The sequence below is a fragment of the Scleropages formosus genome, chromosome 19 (assembly GCF_900964775.1).
Source record: "Scleropages formosus chromosome 19, fSclFor1.1, whole genome shotgun sequence".
In the NCBI taxonomy this organism is placed as follows: Eukaryota; Metazoa; Chordata; class Actinopteri; order Osteoglossiformes; family Osteoglossidae; genus Scleropages; species Scleropages formosus.
The window spans coordinates 22,756,359-22,782,574 of NC_041824.1; the positions used below are offsets into that span (position 1 = coordinate 22,756,359).

At 38.1% G+C, this 26,216-nt stretch overlaps 2 protein-coding genes across 2 annotated transcripts in view; both read left to right on the plus strand.

Moving 5' to 3' along the window:
- Window positions 1-26,216, plus strand: part of LOC108939272 (homeobox protein Hox-D3-like) — a 65,487-nt gene that overhangs the window by 14,296 nt on the left and 24,975 nt on the right. The window lies entirely within an intron of this gene.
- On the plus strand, window positions 23,797-25,331 carry hoxc4a (homeobox C4a). The gene is made up of 2 exons (XM_018760448.2): window positions 23,797-24,320; window positions 24,859-25,331. The coding sequence occupies exons 1-2, from the start codon at window positions 23,885-23,887 to the stop codon at window positions 25,236-25,238; spliced, it is 816 nt and encodes a 271-aa protein (XP_018615964.2). The 5' UTR covers window positions 23,797-23,884; the 3' UTR covers window positions 25,239-25,331.

The window sequence follows — 26,216 nt, forward strand, 5'->3', positions numbered from 1 at the left end:
TGCAGTATTCTAAATTGCACTGGTATGTGTAATCTGTATATTTCTCCCATCTACAACTTTTTTTCTATTTATTGACATAGTGTATGATAATCTTACAAGTGTGAAGAGATTAGAAATGTACAGCTTGCAATAAAGAAGTTTAAACACAACTGAAATGGGACGAGGAAGGGCAACGTTAATAAAAAAAATGTATTGTAGAAGTGTTTTTTTGGGGGGATGCTTTATAACTATTTTCAGTGCATGTACTGTAGTTTATCTGAATGCATTTACAGTAATCAAATGAACAATTTACACAGGGGGTATGTTCCTGGTAACTTTTAAACGGATTTATTGTGTCTCAGGCAATTAAAAATTAGCAGCTTTATCGGTTCTCAAGCAGTCTGCTGGGTTGCCATATCAGGCTTTAACATTCCCCTTAACACACACATACAAAATCAAAAGCGACTCCTCTGCCTACAGACGGCGGCCTATAAAATTTAATGGTCATGGTAAAACTTTACAGCGGTTCTTTACTCCTCTCCAACAAGGAGAATGACTTCCTGCTTTAAGAGATGTATATTTCAAGGAAATTGAAATAAAGGTCCACATTTTGGCATTAATCCAAACTTTGGTTGCATTTTTCACAATAAAGACCATGGAGGTATGCCTTTTAGTAGAAGGTAAATTAGTGCATTTGTTTTGATAAAATGGTGATTTAGGTGGGTAACAATAACAGTACATTTCGAAATAAACCTGACTTACTGCACTAGTGATGTAGATGTGTCAGGCCTCATAGTGGCCTAACAATAATATTAGCTGTTAATATCTATATATACAGGTTCAGAAAAACTACAGCATAAAACGATTTGAAAACGTCAAAAGTAATTACTAAATTAAGAGAAGCAAATGTTTAAACTTCCACGTATGAAATATGTCTAATAAGCTTTCATACTTCTCAGAATCGTCATCGTGTATGTTAGAGACAGAGAAAGTATTCCTGAATGTTGTTTGCTACTAGTAATTGCATAACTTAAAAACTGGCAGGGGAAAAAATCGAAAAATAACGACAGTTGGAGAGTATAAAGAAAACAGCACTCAACTTTTTCTGAGTTCCCTTATAGCAACAAAAGCCACAGGTAGCGCTGTGATTGATTGTTCTCATTTATTACTTGCTGATCAACTCTGTTTTTCCTTTGCCACAATCTCGTCGTTAGCGTCCCTGATTGTTTCACGAATAAACTGGATGCCGTGTAAAGTTTGTTTTCAACTATTCTTCACAATTTATCTGACATTTCATTTAACTCTATTCCTTCTGAAGGGAAAAAAAAACGTAAAATGACTCACCCTTCTCACTTGCAGTCTCACATAACAGTTCCTGCTCCTGGCTCATTAAAAAAAAAAAAAAAAAAAAAAAAACAGGACACTCCTGCAGATCGAGCTCTCTCAGCCATGACACAAAGTTCTGGCCTCGACACTGAGGAGTGTGAGCTTTTAATGGTGAAATCCTGTTCTTTCTTTCTTTCTTTTCTCGTATTTTGAACTTTTGAAGGTTATTCATTCAAATGGCTTCTAGCAGGGAGCGCGAGTGGCTCAGGAGGAACACGTGGGGTCATTAAAGTGGGTTTTATGGTTTGGGAGAGCTGACAAACCCTCAATATATTTACATCATATATAACCCTAAGTGTCCGGGATCGCAGCTGCTGGCTCCTCTTATCTGGGCCGGAGAGGCATAAAGGCGTTTAGTACGGATTACCTTGCGCTGCACCCTGAAGCCTCGTCGATTCCGCCTCTCATAAATGGATCCCAAATGGTCGCAGTAAGTTAATAATCCTCTTTCTTTACTTCCTAATGAAATGGGTACCTGCCCTCATGACACCCCCGGGGTCAAATTAATGCTTTAATTAAATATTTTTAGAGAGAAATCATCATGCCTTTTGTGTTTCAGGTATATCATATACTATGTTTTGCGCTTTGCGTTGTTAACAGGTCGAACTTTTGAGAATCTTTTCTCTGTGATACACTGACTGAAATACCAGTCAACCGATTTTGTAAGAAGAGTCTTGCCGAGTTGTGTTCCAGTTTTAAAGCTCCGTTAAAGGCCTAATTGAATCGTGTCTCCGTTGTGTAACGTATAATATTTCATAGTGCAGTTATGAAAGTATCATGTATATCACGAGTCTAGTCCCATTGCATGCCATGCATGGCATTTGTATGAGGAGGTGGTGACATCGTGCATTATTACGACTTACGTCACTTGTCACGTTATTAATTTGTTTAACGCTTTTATCCGAACTGACATACACAGTTTTACTCTTAAACCCAGTAACGAAGCTGATTGACTGAAACCATTATTTGCTGAAGAGACGGGCATCAGTCCACTATTGCTTCTGCTCCTAGGTCTATTTCCTTTGTTTGTTGCTGGGCCACCTATCACTTTTACAAGGAAATGTAAATTGATTAGTATCTATTTCAGATGGAATTAACTTTTTAGTTTTGTTTCTCTTTTCTGGTGACACGCTATTTCATTCAGTCTTTAGACAATAATGCGACAATTAATGTTTTGTTCTAGAGTTAATGAAATATCTTTGACCTTTCTGTGGTGCCACCACTCCTTGTTCCTTGAGTTCCATATGTGGAGCTTCCAGAAGTATGATTTTTTTGAATGCCTGATAAAAGTTAAAATAGACAAAGCCCTAAAGGGCTACAGTATAGAAGTTGGTTCCAGTAAAGCAATGACCATCTGGTTCAGCTTACTGTTCACTTAGTTGAGCTCTCACAGAACCAGTAATTCAGAGGTAGAGATCTGGAAACTATAGCTGCTAAATCCAGACTTTTATACAAAATAACAAGGTCTAATATGTTATTTTATCAATTTGTTTTAAAACATACAAAACTCTAATGTGCATGAGATAAATGTCTGGGCCTCAGTACCAAACTAACTTGGTAAACTCAACCAGGTAACAAGACATATACACTAATACTTCTTACCTGGACCTTCATCCTTTATATTAGATTGACCAGCTGGGTTTATGCAGAAGAAGTTGCTACTTTTCTATGTGTGGACCATTTAGTGTGTTCAGTGTCACTTCAGTCATTCATACACTATCAATAGCACTAATCCCAATGCAGGATTGTGGTGGTATGGACCATCTTAGAAGTGTAGGGCACTGGGCTTGACAGCGTGCACTCTGGTTAGGTTGCCAATCCTTTGCAAAGAAATGTTCAGTGTTCATTTTGTTGGGACTGTCTCTGCTATGTAAGGCAATTATTATACAATTTGTTGAACTGTATTTGAACTTAATTTGAGTAAGCATTATGCATGTCTTTCGGTTCTCTTTGACCTCCACATCACCATCCCCTACACTATTGATTGGAAACCGAAATGTGTTTGAGCTTTTGCTCAGTTTTTGTGAAATAACTTACCGAAACAGACCTGACAATGTTTTGCAAGCATGATCTTTTCACAAAGGAATAAAACAATACATTAAAGTGAGCTGACAATGTTTAAATAAGCAATTCTTGAAATAAGGTGTTTTACTCTAGTTTTTTTGCCATTTTTACTTTGAGAAAAGATGCAATGTCTTGCACCAGTGAAAAAACTTCATAAATCTGTCTTCAAGTTGTTCTAAAGATATGCTCTTTTCATGGTTCAGTCATTGTGTTTTGAGTTAAAATCTCATTCTGTATTACAAACATTTACTTCTGGTATTTATTTGTAGCACTGCAGACAGAAACATTTAAAAACTAAAAGAATAAAAATTTCCATTGCAATTAAGGTAAAAACACTGTCCGTAAAGCTAATGCAGGTGATTTCTAGGTTCCACACAGTTTTCTAAACTTTATTTTACTTGACCTGTTTCTTCTTTTAAGTCATACACATCAGCAGTCAAAGTGATGGTTGGTAGTGGCTACGCTGTGGCTTTGGGCACTGTGAAATTGTGACTTACCAGTGGCCTGCTGTTTTAACAAATGGACTTAAGTCAATGGCTAATACTGAACTCTACAAATGAGTCAGATGCAAAAATAATGTCTTTAAGTCACTCCGCATAACAATAATTCAAGATCATCATTATTTGTTGAATCAGCTCCATTTCTTATAGCAGAAAAGACAAGCACAATATCAGTGTTCGTAGTTTTGTAACTATATATGTGCATAGACTAAAATGGATTCTCCAGTTCACACAATCATTAATATTCAGATGTACCCAGCTGGGTTTTGACTATTCTTATTAGGGAGTTCAATTTTGCAGTGGAGCTTAACAAAGAATCAATTTATATAAAATAAAGCTTTGTGTCACAAAAGATTTTGTCAACTGAAATCTCATGTTGTGAACTGAATGTCTAGTTGAAGTAATATATGTATAACATAGTGATGTTGGATGTTCTGGATGTTTTTTGGAAAATTGTGCTATAAACAAATGAGCAGAAATTCGATAAGGCATTTTAATGGCCTGTCCCGGATCCTTCTTACTCATATACTATTAATTTTAATGGAAGTTAGTAAGCAAAGCTCTGTACTTGGTACTGTAAAGCAATATTAGTTTACAAAATCTACTGGCTGTATCCTTCTTCCTGTTACCCAGTCTCTTCCATTTTAAGAAAGAACATTCTTTCTGAAATGTTGCTTTATCCTACATTACCAAGCTTGTTGCAATATAGTATTATTTGCACACAATTCATTTTATTGACAGCATTGTTTTTATGGCCTGTACTTTGTGTTTCTTTGTCCAGCTTCATTTTGCCTGCATTCTGGGTAGGTACAAGAGGCACACACAGCATTCTCAATTTCTGAAAGCTTCTTATTTAAAAGTGATGTATTATTGGCAGATTTGTGCATTTGCCACAAAATAGGAGCATACAGAAGAGCTGGTCAGGCAAGGCACCTGTGGTTTACAATCTGTGAACTAATTTGACATTTGAAAAGTGTCACATCTGACTGGCACATGTTGTCTTACCTTTAAAATACTACTTTATACATCTTTTGGGCATCTGGACAAATGTTTAGAGATTCCTCAGTATCAGAAAACATCTGGCAGCTGTGGTTGCCAGAATAATTCTGTAAAAATATAGTCAAAATGTAAACAACTTTACTGAACAACCTGTAAATTTTACAGTTTAAAACTGTTGTAATTTACAAAAAATTACATTTTAAACCAGTAAATCCAACAGCCCTTTTCTGCTGAATTAGCATGACCACGCTGCTATTAAACTAATTGTTTCAGTAAGATTTACATTCTGCTATAGTTTATTGTACATTGAATCCCATTTGATTTCACTGCAAAATACCAAAAAATCAACACTGTTACACTGTAAAAGCCTCATTATAAGGCTGTCATTTAACTGCATTTTTCTGCAGATTTTACTCAAAAGTTGTTTATAATGTACTGTCTTTTGCAGTATTAATGATGAGTTTTACAGTGAAAGCAACATCTAAATACTGCAACTGAATTTTCTGTACAATTTATTCATCACAATGTAAAGGCATAAAATCCTATCTAATAATAATCTAAAATATAAACTGTAAAACTGTCTAAAAGTATTTTTCATCACCTGTTAGGATTATTGCTCAATGAAAAATAGAAACTGTTTCTGTACATTACAGGGAGATTGAACACTTCTATTTTCGGTACAATTTCATTTAAACGGCAAAGCCCGATATACCTTAGGAGTTACTGTACTGAAAGATTACAAAAATCCAGTAACAACTTACATTTCCAAGAATTTATTAACCTCAAGGCAAGGAACAAAAACATGTCATTTCTCAACACACATATTCACAATATATACTTTACAAACATTACAATGGAGTCATTGTGACTGATTAGCAATGATCTTATTGAAACTGAAAGAAGAAAGATGGAAAGAAAGAGAAAGAAAAAGCAAAAGACAGAAAAATAGTTTTCTTTGCAAATTGAGGTGCAGGCATGCACATGAGGACATAAAAGATCAATAAAACTAACAACTGAATACAAACTAAGAATTTCATCAAACCTCTACTGGCTTCTTCAGCTTGAAGAACTCAGTGAGTAGGGCACATCATCACATGCCATAAATCTTACTGAGTTTAGGCTAAATCCAGACATCACACCACTCATGATCCAACAGTTCTTGAATCAAGGTAAAGGACTCTAGGGTTAATGTGAAGACGAGATGTGTTTGTCTTCTCCACTTTAGTGCCCTTCTCTGAGTTGATGGAGAAAAAACCTTGGGAGAAATAAGAAAAATAGATGACAGTATTAATAATAAAATAGCTTTCTTGATTCCAAATATTCTTGGATTATAACGTCAAGATAGGCTACCTGTAACAACAAAATCTCTTGTGCACAAATCGTATCAACAGTATCTTTAAGCTGTAGTTAACTGCCACACATCATCTTCTGGATTTTGCCCTTTGTCACCAATTGATACAGAATCAGAATCAGAATCAGAACGAGCTTTATTGCCAAGTATGTTCGCACATACAAGGAATTTGTCTTGGTGACAGGAACTACCACAGCACAGACAGAATGACAGTGACAAGACAGGTGAGAAGATAGAGTATGTGAGCAAGGGATAAAAAATGTTTAAAAATATAAAGTACCCAATATACAAAAATAGTCACTAGATACAAATGCAAGGGAGTGTGAGTAAGAGATATGTGATAAATAGTTATAAATATAAATAGCATTATGTATTGCACGGTTTACTCTCTAGGGGAGAGATTTAGGTGTTCGTGAGGTAGATGGCCTGAGGAAAGAAACTTTTCTTATGCCTGGCTGTCCTGGTGCTCGGTGCTCTGTAGCGCCGGCCAGATGGCAAGGGTTCGAAGAGGAAGTGGCCTGGATGTGAGGGGTCTAGAATGATTTTGCTAGCCCTTTTACTGACTCTGGACGAGTGCAGTTCTTGGAGAGCTGGGGGGGATGTGCCGATGATTCTTCCAGCAGTCCGAACTATCCGCTGCAGTCTTCTGATGTCTGACTTCGTAGCTGAGCCGAACCAGACAGTTATAGAGGTGCAGAGGACGGACTCGATGACTGCGGAGTAGAATTGCATCAGTAGCTCCTGTGGCAGGTTGAACTTCTTCAGCTGGCGAAGGAAGTACAACCTCTGCTGGGCCGTCTTCGCAATGGAGTCTATGTGGGGCTCCCACTTCAGGTCCTGTGAGATGGTAGTGCCCAGGAACCTGAATGACTCCACTGTTGCCACAGTGCTGTTCATGATGGTGAGTGGGGATAATGCTGAGATGTTTCTCCTGAAGTCTACGATCATCTCCACTGTTTTGAGCGTGTTCAGCTCCAGGTTGTTATGACTGCACCAGACAGCCAGCTCTTGGACCTCCTGTCTGTAAGCAGACTCGTCGCCATTCCGGATGAGGCCGATGAGTGTGGTGTCATCTGCAAACTTCAGGAGTTTGACAGAGGGGTCTTTTGCGGTGCAGTTGTTGGTGTACAGGGAGAAGAGCAGTGGGGAGAGCACACATCCCTGGGGGGCTCCAGTACTGATTGTGCGAGTATTGGATGAGAATTTTCCCAGCCTCACTATCTGCTGCCTGTCTGTCAGAAAGTTGGTGATCCACTGACAGATGGAGGTGGGCACAGAGAGTTGGGTTAATTTGGACAGGAGGAGGTGTGGGATGATGGTGTTGAAGGCCGAGCTGAAGTCCACGAACAGGATTCTCGCATAAGTCCCTGGTTTGTCCAGATGTTGTAGAATGTAGTGCAGTCCCATGTTGACTGCATCATCCACAGACCTGTTTGCTCGGTAAGCAAACTGCAGGGGGTCCAGCAAGGGTCCAGTGATGTCTTTCAGGTAGTCCAACACCAGTTTTTCAAGTGACTTCATGACCACAGATGTTAGGGCGACAGGTCTGTAGTCATTAAGTCCTGTGATTTTGGGTTTCTTTGGGATGGGGATGATGGTGGAGCGTTTGAAGCAGGAAGGAACTTCGCACATCTCCAGTGATCTGTTGAAGATCTTTGTGAAGATAGGGGCCAGCTGGTCAGCACAGGTTTTTAGGCAGGCCGGTGAGACACCGTCTGGGCCTGGTGCTTTCCGGTAGCAACCTTAAGAAATTCCAATTCTAAATGGCTTTACCCGAAAGCTTGGACACCTCAGAGTTGACAGCACATGGCTTTGTGAGAGCATCAGATCCTTTGTACTTGAACTGCTTGATGCGCCGGTTCAAAAGTGAATATGTCAGCCATTTCTTCTGCTTAATGAAATACTTCAGGTACAGTGCGACATTGTAGGATAAGACACCCTCAAATATGTCATGGCCTAAACAAGGTGGGAGATCGGGTTGGCAAACATGAAAAGATTTCAGAGCATTGAAAACAGAGTTTACCTTTATGCCTTTGATGTCTTGACTGTCTTCAGCTTGTAGATCAACAGCAGCAGAATCGTAACTTTCAGGGGTGTGTTGTGGACCACATACATTTGGATCATCACTCTGAAACTCACTTCATGTTATTTTACAATACCTGCAAAAGTACTGAGAACTACTAAAGTTTTCAGTAAACCCACCAACGCTGTGTGAACCCAAATTATCACCAGCAATACAATACAGAGCCCTTTTGACCGTTTCACCTCTTGTAGTTATTCCATTTTTCTCCATATATTTTAAATCCGGTAACATCTCTGAGAAAACCTTAGGAATTCCAAATTGTTTGAGGTCATTCTCTCCACACAATAAGACATGTGATCAGTACTGGACCGCAGATGAACAGGTAAATTTGGCACAGAAAGATAGACTGCAACAACTTTGTGTTTTTTTTCTTAGTAGAGGCAAGGGGACTGACAATTTCAAAAGCATCCTAGTACAGAATTAGCTTCAGGCATCCTGGATTTTCAATGAAGAAGTGGTTGGATTTAAAGTTTTGTCCAACAGTAATGTCACCAAAATAATCTGAGTCTGATTGACACGACTGCTGTGACACTGAATTCTTCCATAATTCTGATTCTAATAAGCTATTTACTGTTTGTATCACAGGTATGTAGTAAGCAAGCCTTTTGTGTCATATTTTCATCATTTCATAATGTAACTTTTTAAGTTCTATGTATCTGATCATATTTTTGAATGCCTGAGCTCTTGAATATGTTGTTCTCAGTGGTCCCTGATGACAGACAGAACAGATGTGAATCCTTCACACAATCACAGATTTTAGCAATAGCATCATCTGTTAAACACATGTCATTTTTTAAAAGTGAATGTACTTTACTTACAGTGTATTCCTGTCCCAACTCGTACACATTTTGTATCTCTTCAACAATCGTCTGTGTTGTTGAAGCTGGAAGAAGGAGCTACCCTTGCAATTTTAGGTAGAATAAACATACATTCCTAAGAAAGGTCTCATTGATTCTGTGGGAATTCAGTGCTTTCATTTGTTGTTGCATCATTGAGCTCTGGGAAGTATCTTCACACATGCATTGACTTCAGACAGCTGAGAATTACTTTACCTGTACATGTCACTTACGCTATTCACCGAACATGCTCTATGTTTCCCGGACATATGAGCAGTAAATGATTCACAGAACGTTACCACCACTGACTGGACATGCCGCAGGTTGCCCCTCCGAGATATGCTGTGGGATATAAGTTCTTTCAATGTGAAATTGGCGTCCACACAGCGAAATGCAAAAGGCACATTTAAAATATGTAAGAAGAGCTCTACGGGTGCAGACACATTGTGAACCCGGTAGAAATCAAATGAGCTTTGAAAGCTGTGTAAGTGCAATGTCCTCTTGCAGAGCGCCAGCACATTTGAAAACACAATGCAATGGGTTCGTTCCTATGAACTCTACAACAATGCAGCACATAACCCTCAACGTCTCAAATATTTTTCTGCAAAAATGTAACGTAATCATTTTCTAGCAAAGTAACAAAACCGCCGGTTTCTCTAAGTTTTACCCTCCTTGGATAACGCTGCAAAAACCTCCACTCTGTGAATTTGGACCAGTCTGGCTGTTCCCGCCAAAATGAAGTTGTGCAATGAATGAAGAGCAATGAGCTGTTCTGCTCAGTGATTTGACGAGGCAGCGCTCATTTGAAATACAAACAGAGGCGTTTATTCTCGCGGGAATGCCTGTGACGTTTACATTGAAAGTCATTACTGTTACATTTAAAATTGCCTTAAGGCAGTAAAAATATTACCAGATTACATTATTCTGTAATGAAAATATAAACTTTTAATTTTATCATTAACAATTAATATGATGCAAAAAGAAAGAGCCGATGAACAGCTGTGGAACAGATGACCAGCTAATGGTCCATTTGGAATACACACACACACACACACACACACACACAGACATTTTCTGAACCGCTTGTCCCATACGGGGAACCGGAGCCTAACCCGGCAACACAGGGCGTAAAGCTTGATGGGGAGGGGACACACCCAGGACGGGACGCCAGTCCGTCGCAAGGCACCCCAAGCGGGACTCGAACCCCAGACCCACCGGAGAGCAGGACCAGGTCCAACCTACTGCTCCACCACGCCCCCCTCCATTTGGAATACAAAGATGAAATTTCTGCAATTCCACCACCAGTCACCTGAATACCCTCAAATTAAAACTGGAACGTGAAAATCTACATGATTTTTCTTTCAATTACAATATGCGGTGATGGGCAAGCAAAACATCTTTTTTGTCAATGTCCTAATATTTATGGACCGAACTGTAAATCTGTCATTCATCTCTCCACAATATTACCAACACACTCCATGTTCACTGCAAACACCTGCACTTAGCTATGCCAAGCACATTTTATTTTCTACAGTCAACATAAATAGGAAAGTGCAGCTTTTAAGGAACATTTCAATGTAACACTCAAATGTCTTAAAATCCATTGGCTATTAGCTACACTTACTCATGAGGTCTTTTATCAGAGAGGCTATACAACAGCTCATACGTAATACACTATTACTACTAGCCTACTGATATATTGTTAAATATAGGCCTACTCAGGGGGGTGTGGTGGCGCAGTGACGTAGTGGGTTGGACCGGGTCCTGCTCTCCAGTGGGTCTGGGGTTTGAGTCCCGCTTGGGGTGCCTTGTAGCGGACTGGCGTCCCGTCCTGGGTGTGTCCCCTCCCCCTCCGGCCTTACACCCTGTGTTGCCGGGTAGGCTCCGCGACCCCATATGGGACAAGTGGTTTAGATAATGTGTGTGTGTGTGTGTGTGTGTGTGTGTATAGGCCTACTCAATTCTGAACAGACACATCACCTGTCTTTTAAACCCTTCTTATTAACATAATTTTACAGTTTTTGTACATATTCTTATCTGCAAAGTATACCATATTATTTTGTGAAATGTAATACGGTTTTTCTCAGTATTAAAAAAAAAAATCAACCTGACAAAAATGTTATTTTGACACTGTCGTGTTGTAATTTTAACTGTGTGGTATTTGTATTACAAATTTTCTGTGTTTAAGATACAGTAATCTGTAAATTCCACAAGGAAATAAGATTATTTTAACATATTCTTAGTGTAAAATTAACAGTTGTGTTTGGTTCAGTATTTTAATATAGTATTACTGTAAATTCAACACTGTTTCATTGTTTTTCTATTTACAATTTTTTGATGTCATGATTTTACAGCATTTTACTGTTAATTTCACTGACATCTCTTACAGTGTGCGTGCTGAATGAGTTTCCTGCTTAGGTTTAGGGCAGCTCAGCTCCAGTGACTGATTTATTCTCTTCTTTAATTGTGTTTCCTCTGGATCTAACTGTTGGAATCATATGGAATTATACCAGACATTTTAAATACATGATGGACATTGTGATGGACATTTGGATGTGATTTATAATTTCAAGGTCTGAAGGTCTGTATATATGTTGGATTATTTACTTCAATTAATAAATGAATAAGTGTAATGTTTTTGTTTCATTTGTTTAATTGGCTTCTCTTTATCTAGTTTCAGGACTTGTGTGAAAATCTGATCGCATTTTTGGTCAGAAATAGAGAACATTCTAAAGGGTTCACCAACTTTCAAGCACCACTGTATTTTGAAGCTCAGCCCTTTGTCTTATATTTATTGTTGTATAAGTATTATACACAACACATAACATGTACAGATTCTGTACTGAATGGCACAGCAGAGCTAAACTTTTGACTTCAGAATTAACATGCTAACTCCTTGTCTTTACTGCAGAAGACCCAATTAAAATTTAAAACGTCCCCTCAGTTCTTTATTTCATCACTATCAGCTTGTTGACTAGGCTGTTGGAAATGAGTGAATATAGTGTATACTAACAAATTTATTACATTTTCTGTTGTAATAGTTGTCTTATTATTACTTTAATTCAGTTGTCTGCTAAAATTAATTAACATCAAGATACAACAGCTCATAGTTACAATCATGGGCCTGACGATGGTACCATAACCAGTCAGATCCCAGAGTGTACAAGGAAGAAAGGGATATGAGAAAGATGTGAAACCATGAGGTGTGCCTTTTTCAAATGCTGTTTTCATTACAGATTGAATATGACTCATACCATGCTGTTCAGGTTCCCCCATAGTGTGTAAGTGACAGAGAGAGTGTGTTCCACTTATATATGGATGAGTGACCCATTGTAAGTAGTGTATCTAGCAGTGTAGGTCACCTTGGTGAATAATATGTGTGGGCTGATAACACTACATAGAGTTCATTGGAAGTCGCTTTGGATAAAAGCGTCTGCTAAATAAATAAATGTAAATGAATGTACAACAAAGGTTTTGCATGGTGCAGACTGTAAAGTTTCTACTTGCTGACTCCATGACATTGTTACCAACAAAACATTGTGCTGGATATCAGGATGCCATTTCTAAATAGTTTTACTGCATCTTTTGATTAGAGCAACCTAATAAATTGTTAAATAGTCAGAGAATCTGTTCAAATGGGCAATTCAATTTTTAGTTACAGATTAAATAGGATGACAGTTTTAATTCAGTTTAAATAGCAAGCTATTGAAGATGGGTTGAAAGAGTGGTGTTCTTATAAATCTATGTGTCTTTGCATTTGTCTTACCATTTGGATATTATAGAAAAAACAAGCTTTATTATCAGTGATGTCTTGTATTAGGGGGGCGCGACAGTGTGGTGGGCTTGGCGGGGGTCCTGCTCTCTGGTGGGTCTGGGGTTCGAGTCTTGCTTGGGGTGCTTTGTGATGAACTGGTGTCCCATTGTGGGTGTGTCCCCTCCCCCTCTAGCCTTGTGCCCTCTGTGGCTGGGTTAGGCTCCGGCTCACCGCGACCCCACTTGGTACAAGCGGCTTCAGCCTGTGTGCGTGTGTGTGTGTATGTGTGTGTGTGTGTGTGTCTGTCTGTCTGTCTGTCTTGTATTAACATGCTAATTAACTGTTGGATGATAATCTGGTTAGTGAAATGAGAAATCAAAGCTTTATTATTGCCATTTCTGGGCAGCATTTGGATTTGTCACTTGAATTAAGCATTCACTAAAATACATGAGTACAATGAGAAAGGTATACCTTGATTTCACTTGCAGTATCTTTGGAAGATGAAACTCACTCACTTGTTTTCTTGTTGTCTCTCCTTTTTTATGTTTCGCAAATGAACAATAACAAATAATTACAATTAATAATTAACATGTAACAACAATTTCTGTTGCGCAAATGAAGACAGGAGACTTCAAATTACAATATCCAATAGGGGGTGCTGTTCTTCGTCATCCACTTTTGGAGGCACACGATTAAAACTGGTGTCATTTGATATCTTGAGAGCGAAAACAGCTCAGTTTTGATTCATGTTATCCTTTGCATGTGCCTATTTCCAGTGCTCCTTAAAGAACCATGCAAACTGACATAAAAGCAGTGTGCTTCATTCCATAACTGAGACTGTATACGTAGTGTGAAAGATAATGGCTTTTCAGATGCATGGATTGTGCTCACTTTAGTTTTTCGTACTTACATTTTCAGTAATCTGGTACATGCTGAGACATTTTACACTACTGTGAAGAATCAGCAGGATAATTCATTTGTATCAGTACATGAACATGATATGTTTATGAAAAGGTACCAGAGGTATTTTGTGGTGTGTTTGCATCAATGTGTCCTTTCAAGTGGTAGTTATTAGGGCAAAGACCTCATTGCCATAATATAATTTTACATCAAGCTAACTAGGCAAGTAGGCAATTCTCTGGTCTCCTCCAATTCCATGGCATCAGCTGCAAGTTGCTCCATAGATTAAATTTCCTTCAGACCAGAGGTTGGCTAGTGATTAACTGGTATTACTTTCCAGCAAATGAATGCCTTTCTTGTTCTAGCTAAAATCCAGGGAGATATATTTACTGTGGTACATGTTTTCTCACTGTTGGATTGAACTCAAATCATCCTTGAGAATTTGCAATTATATCCGAGCAAAATACTGAGCTAAATACCACTGCATGGTGAATAAAGTGCCTTTATGACAACCTGAGGGGGAAAACTAGTACAGACACTGGCACTTTTTAAAACCATAGTCAGTTCAATTATATTTTTAAACATACCAGTATAGCAAAGTATGAAATAGCCAGTTAAAAAATAATGGCAATCAGCTGCTAAGAATGGACAGCAAATAAAAGGTATCTGGGAGTCCTAACAAGAAACTGATTTTTCTGTAGCCCTGACGATGCTTCTTAACAGGACATGGCAAAATTATATGAAAAGCAATGCAGATAATTAGCATTATGTAAAAATATTTCTTATGGGAATGGTGTACTGAAACATATGAAAAGAATTTATGAAAAGCAAAGCCAGATGGAGAGTGATGGAAAAAACACAAAGTTTGTAATCACATCGATGATCCTAACGAAGTTTTCAGATGGAAATCTATGTGATGTTTATTCATAAAAATATAAGGAGGATCAGCTGAACCAGAAAGGTAAAAATTACAATAACTTATATAAACATTAAGGTCTTGCTCACAGAATGGAACTGTTTATTTGGTTGAGATGGGTAAGGGCGTAACTGATTGGTATAATTTAAATACCAAAGAGAAACAGAAAAAAAAATAAATAAAATTTGTTGAACTTTAAAATACTGTGCTTAGTTTTCTTGATAGCATCTCAGCTGCATTTTTTAATTTGATGTAAACGTTGATTTAATGGAAAACTTAAAAAAATACACACACACACACACACACACACACACACACACACACACACACACACACACACTTTCTGAACCGCTTGTCCCATACGGGGTCGCGGGGAACCGGAGCCTACCCGGCAACACAGGGCTTAAGGCCAGAGGGGGAGGGGACACACCGAGGACGGGACGCCAGTCCATCGCAAGGCACCCCAAGCAGGACTCGAACCCCAGACCCACTGGAGAGCAGGACCTGGTCCAACCCACTGCGCCACCGCACCCCCCGTCTTAAAAAAATACTTGACACTTATTTTTAATAGACTCAATCCAGCAGGAAAGTATCGTTTTCACTGAAAAAACAACTGTCTAACCTAAAAAAATACACTTTATAAAAGAGGGAGAAGAGAAAGCTACACTGCAGGGCCTTCTATGTTAACTCCAAGTATCAGAGGGTTCCTTCACAACATTCCATGGTTAATTAAATTACCAGATTACAATGAATGCCCATAAAAGTTCCATTTACTGAGTATTACTCATGCATACATGTAAAACAGAAGTTTAACCTTAAATAGTGAAACTGGTACAGTGTATGATGCTATAATGAAATCCATGTAGCCAAGGTAAAAACTGCCTGCAGTGAATGGTCTTTCACTGTGTATCCTGTAAGTGGTTAAGGTATTGGTAAGCAGGGGATAAAATAGCCACGCATCAATGGGTTGGGTCTCTCTAAGTATCCCTTAAATATAATGTCTCCAGGTAATTAAGATAAGCCTTTACACACCGCTACTCTTGTATTGTACGTAAATGTTTGTGTACCTTTAAAAAACTATTATAGGAAGATGATCAGGATTAGTCTATTCTCAGTTTTATGCACCTATTCCTGCGATGAACATCGGTGTACAAAGTGGGAAGAAACAAACTAAGTTCAGGTCTGCAACTATGTCTCTCTTTCTCCTGATGTAATGCACAAATTGTGTGCTAAATGAATAAATGTAAATGTAAATGTAATTACTCTCCAGAGGTGGAATCACTCCTGAGTTCCGCCCCAGAAATATAAAACGAATTGATTAATCAATTAATTAATTAATTAATTGATTAAAATAATACAATATACAATATTAATAAAATCAAGTTGCCATGTAATCAGATTTACTGCCATTGCGTGTAAACAAATCTAAAATAATATGATTAAAGCCATTATTTCACTAAAAATAAACACATGAACAAAGAAATGCTTCCAGCTCAACCAATTCCAAATGTGAGTCTTCCTTTTTAATATATTTGAAAGACTTTTAATAAACATTTTAAACATTTTAAACCAATTTCTTCTTACCGGTTACTCAGTGATCCTAATAAAATTAAACAAATTCATATACACAAAACTTCGAAAAGCAATAAGAATGCTGAATAATTTATTATATAATTAAATGCCTATGAGTGGATGAAGGCGTACCATGATATAACATGTATAAATAAGTGACACAAATTAATGATAATTTTTATTTAAACTGACGTGTCGGTTTAGAACTAATTTTGTCTTAAAATATACCTGATTACGAATTTAACCAATACCACCCTGCTGTAACAGTTCACAGTAAATGTGATTATAAACTCCATCATGAAATGACAGTTGTTCTAAACTGTTACAACAACATAAATGACGAAACATTTGAATTCTTTAGACATTTAGCGGCAAGTGTAGGTAACGAACTGTGTTTACTTGAGTCACATGTCTGCAGCTATGTCTCTTTCTCTTAAGGTAATGCATAAATTGTACTTTTGCTGAGATGTACGTCGCTTTGGACAAAAGCGTCTGCTAAATGAATAAATGTAAATGTAATGTAATGAAACTGCGAAAAGTATGTCTCCTGTCGAAATAGGTGAGAACGTCCAACTATAAATAAACGAATATGTCCCGACTAGCATCTAAACAGTCTGATTTAACAGATTTAAACAGTGTATTATTTCTCTGTTTACTGGGTATTAATTCATATTCAGTTTAATGTAATTCTAGATTAACGCGTTTTTACGCATCTGACATCGACCAGGTAATATATACACAACATATACTATTCATGTTTAGTATATATAATAAAGATGAATGTTACTAGTGGTGTTTGGTGTGCCTGTCCCATTTTCATTGCCAACAGAGAGGGCAGTGTTCCCTGTTCAACATAAAACTGTGTCCTACTCTGGTAGTCCCTCTATTTCAGGTTCTACTGACAAATTCACTGTTCTAAGTACGTATGTGGACAAAATATGGGAACAAAGCACAGTTTCTTTTGATAAAAAATATTTATATTCCCTTTAACTAGAAGTGTGAGCAATTTCAAAATTCAAATACGGAAATCACAAATACATTATTCTGTTTAAAACAGAAAATCACAATCACAATCGCAAAAATGTTTAAGTAATCCAGAAGAAATGTTTGGGGAAGATTTATTATTTAAAGCATGTTTTAAACCAGTGAACCTATTGATACACATCTAACATCATAGAAAACATTAAATTGCATTGCTGGACATGGTTAATTCTTTGTAAAGTTGTATCGTTGTATCTATCTAAAAATCGTTGTATTTATATTTAATGGTGTTTTAAACTTGTAATTTTTAACACTTTCCCCGGAATTCCGGTTGTCGCTCTACAATTACAGTAAATAGATGCATCAGGAAATAAAAGGAACTAGAATATGACACAATAAAATAGTGCCTAATACATAAAAAGGATAAGAAAACAGGCATTCATAAAACAGTCCACCGGAATTTGTATATTTTTATAATAATAATAATAATAAGAAGAAGAAGAAGAAGAAGAAGAAGAAGAAGAAGAAGAAGAAGAAGAAAAACAAGAATTTGTAAAGAGTATAGAAATTTTTAAGAAACCCGCCAAAAAAAGTATCCGTGTAAAAGTCTCACTGCAAATATTACGGAAACTGTTCTAACGTCTAACTGTCTAACGTCCTAATTTTAATTGATTAAATTGTTGTACCAGAAATATTACAATTGATTACTGAGTATACTTCCACATTTTGGCTGCTTTTACCTTAAATGAGAAAACAATCGTTCTGGAAATGTAATTGGAAGATTCCTGATGTATAACTCCAGGTATATACTATACTGTATATTGCTTCATCATTTTAATGTCTCCCGGGTTCCAAACTGCAGTAAAAAAAAAACAACCTGTTCAGAACGGACTTTAGAATGAATGTGAAACAGGGGACACATATGATGTGTTTCATTTTCACTCTTTCACCTTTGTTCAAGGCGACTTACGTTGTTAGCTTTCTGCAGTATAGTACTTACAGCCTTAAGCGACTTTCAGTGATTTACCCATTTATGCCGCATGCAGGAATTCTTACTGTACCAATTCAGAGCAAGTGCCTTGATCAAGAGTGCTCCAGCAGGAGGGATGTTCAAACCAGGAACCTTCATATTGTAAGACAAACATAACAACTCTAAATACACCTGGAGCATACATACAACATGCCTGCTTTCCCTGCGAAACAATGAATGAAAGAATCAGTCAGTAAACGAATCAATCATTCAATCTAACTGCCTAAATCTATTGAAAACGAGGAGAAACATGGCAAAACCCACACGTTAGTTGCGTAATTACCTGGTTATGAAGGGAATTACCTGTAGTTTCAATATAGCCATAACTTGACCTTACAAACACTAACAATGGTCACATTTTGTGCCTATAACTGTGTGTTCTGGACTCCAGGGCTGGAAGATACACAAGTGCCGGAGATGTGCGCAGCAATGAGCTTCAAAGAAATAACAGCCAAAATAAATAGTTTACCTGGACTCCTGAGCAGCCTGTGGTGCTGTTTACATAACTTTACTTTTTCTTGAAATGAATTCTCGTCGAGATTATTGGATTACAGTATTTTGTGTTATGTTGTTCAAAGCAGATTACTTTTAAAACACTCTTTAAAAGTTAATGCTTATTATGGTTTGTCCCTCAAAACGCATTGTTATAGTTAACTACAGCATCATCAGAAAACTCACTTCATATTCTTATGCCAAAGTGTACTAAACGCAAAAATGCAGAATACATTCTTTTTAATGTCATGAAAACTGGGACACACTTGTAAATCTGTGTTTTTCAACATATGCGTGCACACATAACTACACACATACATATATAACAAAAATCTACTACCTGTACAGTTACTATCATGGCAATATTAAGATAATTGAAGCGGTCAAGTTAATTGCTCCAAAGATCACTGGTGGTAAAACAAAATACTACATCTGATGTAACTCATAATCACTAGCGAAGAGCCACGTTATTATGAGTAAGGGGCGTTTTTGCATCATATACCACAACATACACCTCCGAATGATAACGATTTTGTTAAATCTTTTAACTATCGACAATAAAATTATTTAATTTTTAAACCTGCATCATATCATCGTAATATTAGTTTTTGTAAATTAATTTATTAAGAAATGAGTACTTGAGAAATGTGCCATTAAATTTATTTGCTTAGTTCAATACCAGTCTCCCATAATGTTTAAATATAATGAAATAGATTTCGGATGCATATATAATAAGAGCGTCTTCTACTTCAAGATCGAGTGTGCATGTCTCTGTATCACATCGTGATAGATGTATTTTCTTTTGTTACTGGACGAATATTTCCTTAAACCTATTACTTAACTTGAAAGTAACCTGTTGATTGTAAGAGGAGGCTATTAATTTTTTGTTTTATTTTATATGGCCTTAATTGCTGAATTAGTGACTTTTGCCTGGCTCCTAATCGTAAATTCTCATAATTCAATCAATACAACATTTACTGCTAAAACTGAAACAATGATACATTCTTCAATGGAAATAATTATTACGATAGCAGTGAAACACTAGTGGAACACATTCCGGACCCAAGTGTCCGAATTAGCCTGGATCCGTGCATGTTACAGATGTCAGCTGCATTTATAGCTCACGGTTAAACCTTAGCTCTTTTTTTTAGTTTTTATATGAACATGCGTCTCTTTTTCTCCATCGGGTATGTGAGTACCTACAGATTTCGACCACAGGTTGAATTCGAATGAGGAAGAGTGTTGTGATGGAGAAGAAGGTCAGTGGAGTTTATGAACCAGGAGTCTTCAGGTCACAAGCGTCCCATATGGATTCGGTGCTTACAGCTTTGGAGAAAAAAAAAAAATGAAAATAGGCTATGTGGGGGTTGGGGGTACGTAAGACTAACCATTTGAGGCTTGTACGTTGTAAGAGTTGTCTGTGTGCGCGGTGTACGGAAAAGAGACGGTAGAAATGCTTTACAATTTTTCTAACATACAAATGAAACATTAAATTAGTTCGCCTCGGGGCTTCATTTTTCTATTTCTACATTATAACTAGTTATTGAACTAGGTGCAAGATCTAAAAGCCATTTGTGTGGAGACAGATTTCATTGGCGTTTCCTCATCAATAACTCCTTGGCAGTGAACTATTGGAACGAGTCAAACGCAAGAGGTGAAATGCAGGTCATGCTGTCTAACTAATATTAAAATGCGTCCAAGACACTGGTGGGGGTGGGGTTAGGGTGGAATGAGGGGGGTCTCTCAGATTGTGTTTAGACTTGTAAAGGTGGACTGAAAAAAGCATCTTCAGATTTGCAGATATCTGCGTGAAACGCATTACTAACTGCATACACATTTTTCCTCCAGGTTAAATTCAGTAATGCCGGTAGCACGCGCGGAATTCAGGAAAAATTATACCTTTAAATGTGTACGAAAAAGCCATGCAAATAGGTGTCTTCGAGATTTCATTATTTTGCAAGAAATAAAAATTCAGGGAGCCCAAAATATGGACACACGATTGCTTCACTCAAACCTTGCTAAATTCATGAAAAAAAAAAACAACAAACAACTTTGAGTAAGACAGAAATAAAAAGCAAAACTATCCATGATCTGACATTTATTCCGTTGTGTTTTCTTCATCCGCTACTTATTTTGGTTTTAGTTTTATTAAAGTCTGATATTTTTCTTCCTCTGTCGCATTATGTGTTTCTGCAGATGCCAGATTGATAATGCAGGAGGGAGGATCGGTAGGTTACCGAGCGGTCAGTATGGTAATAGCGAGCACAATAAAACCCTTGGGAACAATGGAAACTTATTTTTCATCTGCACTGTCACGCGGTCGCTTTGTATCTAGCGCGTTCGTGGCTGAATATTTATACATTGGGGGCCACTGCAAAGATTAGGATTAGATAGAATTTGAAAGTGAAAGAGAAAGCTTTTTACTGCACACTAGCACACAAATTGTGTGTGTGTGTGTGTGTGTGTGTGTGTGTGTGTGTGTGCGTGCGCGCGTCTGTATGTCCGCGCTCCGCAGCAGTGTGTTCTTGCTATGCCTCATGTCTAGGATGTCAGTTTTGAATTTCTAACTTGGACGACACGATTTCCCTAAATGAAAAGCAGTCTAGAAAGGTTTAGGAAGACAATCTTGCACGAGTAGTCATTTTTTTCTGTCATTTATGCAAACAAAGCTGTGCTGTTACAAATATTTCTATACACTACTTGTACACCTCTATATTATTCGTGTATGGCAACACCAAAGTTACACACATCTGCCAATGTAAGAAAAAATATGAAAACTGCATAAACTGCAAACTGCTTAAAAACTCTGGCAGCAGCCTTGTTCGTTAACGGAACAACGCCATTTTAATGCTAAAATTATTACATCTGCTTCTGTTGTTTATTTTTGTTTGTAATTATACATATTTGCTAAATGGTTTTCGTACAATATTGGCGAGTGTAGTTTATATGATTAGCGTTTTCCTTTTGTTTTGTCTTTGATGCAAGAAAAGAACAGACATCTACCTGTATATTCGTGTATCTGTATTCGGATTCGGTAAAAGTGCATTTAAGGTTAACTACTTGCACGTTTAGGCAAAGTTTATATATAAGTGGTTATATTGAAGCGTGTCATTTAAGTGACATTTTACTGTTACGCAAAGACTGTTCTCGTCCGCCTAAATTGTAACCTCTAATTAGATGACAAATAGTTAAAAATGTAACGGACAGCGTACACCTATACAATCTGGGCATCTGTACATCACCCATAGTTTGACCATTTTATTCCTTTTACCTTGCCAACACATCCATTATTTATCACTGGAAAATTTCTATTTGTACCGTGGACTCTGACTCTTCACCTGCACCTTCATGCAATAGTCGTCTATCTGTACCCTGTAGAACCGAATTTGTGTGAACAGCTAAAAATCGCAAATTAGCCTCTACAGGAATATATGGGCGATCCAAATGTCACATCGATGCCAGTCTGTAAACCTTGACTTCATCCCACTTTGCGTTTCTCGTGCATGCCATTCATTGTTTAAGATAACTTACTTTGGAAGATGCTAATATATCTTTTTCCATGTGATCTGTAATAGACTAAATACGTATGAGGGTCTAATCATGATATCTCAACAAAAAAACACAGGCCAAGCCAATAGATGGTGTCTGATATGCTCACAGTTGTTGGCAGAGTGAGCAGCATGACACCGAGGGACCTGCAAAACATGTGAAATACCACGGATCATTTTAAAGTGATTGATTTACTGCTTTTACAGCTCAATAAAACGAGGAAAATGCTCAGCCAACGACCTTCGGAATAGCGGGAGTGCACGCCTCTAATAAACAAACCATAAACCGCTAACTTTATGTGTCGTTTTTATTGTAATGGAATAAAATATGGCAAAGAAATGATGACGACTACTGGAAACGTGGAGACTGCCTACTGATCTTTACTTATGCCTTCTGGCCTAAAGCAGCACTTGGTTCCCAGCATATAGGGTTAATTATCAACTGGAACAACTGTTTTGACGTTCTAGGACGCTCTGCTCTCCAAACCATTGAGCGCATCTAATTCAAATGTAGCATAAATACATACACAAACAAATAACAGTAGAGCAACAATAAGATCAACTACAATAGGAACACTGCCAGAACGATCAATGATTCAAGATTAATGTAAATTTAGACCTTTCACACTTGAATCTAGCTTGTAAATGTAGTAGGTCTGCAACGTAAATGCTGTGTACTATAGGACAGAGATGAGATGTATGGATGTTCTGTTTCTAAATTGAACATTACCATACCCGAATGATAAGAAACACTGTGGCAAGATACCATGAAACAGTGTTAATTCAAAAGCAGAAAATTTGTGATACAGGATGAAAGGAGCTGCTGATATTCTTCTTGCTTGTTTTGGAACCTCTCTAAAATATGCACTGTTTTGAAGATGAATCAGATTAATACATGATGTCATTTAAAGATGTTACTGCATTTCACTCCACCCCCCCCCCCCCCCCCCCCCACACACACACACAATACGCAATACACATCCAAATCTTGGATTTATATGTAATGTATAATATAGAGTATTCTTGCTTTTATAAAAAAAGAAAGAAAAAATCGTGGTTATCAGAGAATTTGAGTGGATGAGAGAGGGGTGTTTGTTCAACTCCAACTCGCCCTGTATTACCTCTACCTGTCCTGTGCGTCCGTGTGGAGGTTATCTGGCAGCCTGGCGCAGAGCAATTAACAAGGACTACTTTATACCCCATTATGTGAACTAATTCCTAAATCATCATCTTAACCCAATTAGCAGAGTGTCGGTGGCCCACTTTCACAGGACACACACGTAGGCCTGTGTAGACTCAATTACACGCACGATGGCGAGTGGGCACGTTCGGATTGAGGTTCGGTTCCTTATCCGGGGACTACCTCTCGCGCAGCCATTGGGCAGCTGCGTCACGTGGTAAAAGTAACTTTACAGGGTCGCTCGCTAGTAGGAGGGCTTTATGGAGCAGAAAAACGACAAAGCTAGAAAAATTATTTTCCACTCCAGAAATTAATGATCATGAGCTCGTATTTGATGGACTCTAACTACATCGATCCGAAATTTCCTCCATGCGAGGAATATTCGCAAAATAGCTACATCCCAGACCACAGCCCTGAATATTACAGCCGCACGAGGGACACTGGCTACCAGCATCATCACCAGGAGTTGTATCCTCCGCGAGGGAGCTACCAGGAGCGCCAGTATAACTGTGCAAGCATCCCTGAGCCTGACACTCAAAGAGGGCATGGGCTACCCCATTCTGGGCACCTGCTTGTTGGGAAAGGGCAACCAGCGTCATGTGAGCCCCCACCGTTACCCACTTCCCCTTCTACCCCAGCGACTGCGTCCACCGCCTGCAACCAAGCTACACCGGAGCATCCCAACAGCACAGTCTCCTCAAAGCAGCCCGTAGTATACCCGTGGATGAAGAAAATTCACGTCAGCACCGGTAGGAAACTTATGTGTCTGTCTTCCTCACTCTTGCGCTGTCTTCTCCTCCTCCTTTCTCTCTCTCTCTTTATTTTGCCCACATATCCTAACCAGCCCCTGCCACGATAGGAGAGAAGCCTTTGAAATGGCACAATTGAGGCGGATTTACGACTTGCGTTGGTAATTACACCCACCATAAATTTTATAGCAGAGCCATACTCCGGGCAGCCGTATTGCCATGTGGTTTTTTCTTTCTGTTATGTATGTGTGCGAGTGGGGAGAGAGAGGAATAGGGGAGAGGAAAAACTTAGATTTGTAATGTTACATAAATGATTTAGCGCCTCTTTCAATATAAATGCCCCCCACCCCCTATTAGGGAGCGTTAAACAAGTTCTCATGTAGAATTTTAGATGTATTAAAGTGTATTCCGCCACTACATTCGCCTTTTCCTAACCACATCCATTCAAATCTCAATTCACACCACTCTCGTGTACCCCCTCCTTTCCTCCTTACTCCCTTTCTTTCTCCCCTTTTCTCTGTGCCTCTCCCCTTTCCAGTGAACGCCAGTTACAATGGAGCGGAACCCAAGCGGTCTAGGACAGCTTATACTCGCCAGCAGGTCTTAGAATTGGAGAAGGAATTCCACTATAATCGCTACCTAACTCGGCGAAGACGCATCGAGATCGCTCACTCATTGGTTCTCTCCGAACGGCAGATCAAAATTTGGTTTCAAAACCGCAGGATGAAGTGGAAAAAAGACCATAGGCTACCCAACACCAAAGTCAGATCGTCATCTTCCACGGGCGCACCCTCCGGGTCCAGCACAACCCCGGCCGGCGCTGTCGCGGCTGCTGCGGCTTCCAACACGGTGGCTGTTCCCGAGGAAATCCCGCGGGTGTCCGGAGCCGAACGAGTCGAGGATATTACAAGGTTATAAGGCATAACTATTTCAAGAAGAGAGAGAATGACTGATTATTTATAGAATATAATATATTTTGGTTCTTCGTTGTTTTCTTGTGCGTAAAAAGAAGAAGAGGAAAAAAAAGGAAAAAAAAAAAAAACAAAGCAAAACAAAAAGGTCTTCCTTTTAGTCCACAGTTATATAAAATGCATGTTATATAGCATGGATAAATGCGAATTCCAACGGATGATTTTTACGATATACAGGGTTTAATTTATTCAAAATAAGAAGATGACTTTTAAGAACAAAACCTGTTTCGGAGGAAGGTGAAAGAAGGACATTTTTAACAAATTGTTATTGTGGGTCACTCGGTCGCCCATATGTCCACGTTATTAAATGCACAACATTGTTCAGTTTATTTTACCACCAGTACTAGAGTGACATTTTTTCTATGTAAAAGGCCAGAAAATACAAATGGTACTGACCTTGAACGTACTTGTTTATCAAAAAATAATGGTATTGCTGTGAGTTATTTGGCGTACTACAAAATCAGATTTTAAATTAATGATTTAGTTTTGTGGTGATAACGTTGTGATTTAGACTGATTTAAGCAGATCATTGTGAAATGCAATAAACAAAGTTTAGTGTTTTGTGGTAATCTTAGTGGTCAATAAAACAGTGGGTGTCAATTAGTTTTATATACGTGATTTTTATTCTTATCTGTATCATGTGCTTGCAAATAATTTGAACAAATAAGAGCACTATCCAGTCAGTACGATTAAACGAGGCGTTTAATGCAACAATTCAAGTGAAGAGGCTGACAGTGTAAATGTAAGGTGAAATTCGAGACAAATTTTACACTGGCGTGATTTGATGGGATCTTAATTCACTTCCTTGTGGCTTCCAGCTTCTTGATATAGGTTACTTACTGAAACAGGATTTTTCCACAATTCTTCTGAGCCAATTATGAACATTCCCCATACAAATAAAACTATAGCACTACTGTAATGTGAT

Excerpts from the sequence above, each read along its gene's own strand:
- hoxc4a (XM_018760448.2), top strand. The coding sequence starts at position 23,885 with ATGATCATGAGCTCGTATTTGATGGACTCTAACTACATCGATCCGAAA. Across the intron at positions 24,321-24,858 it reads GAAAATTCACGTCAGCACCG|TGAACGCCAGTTACAATGGA; the intron begins GTAGGAAACTTA and ends TCCCCTTTCCAG.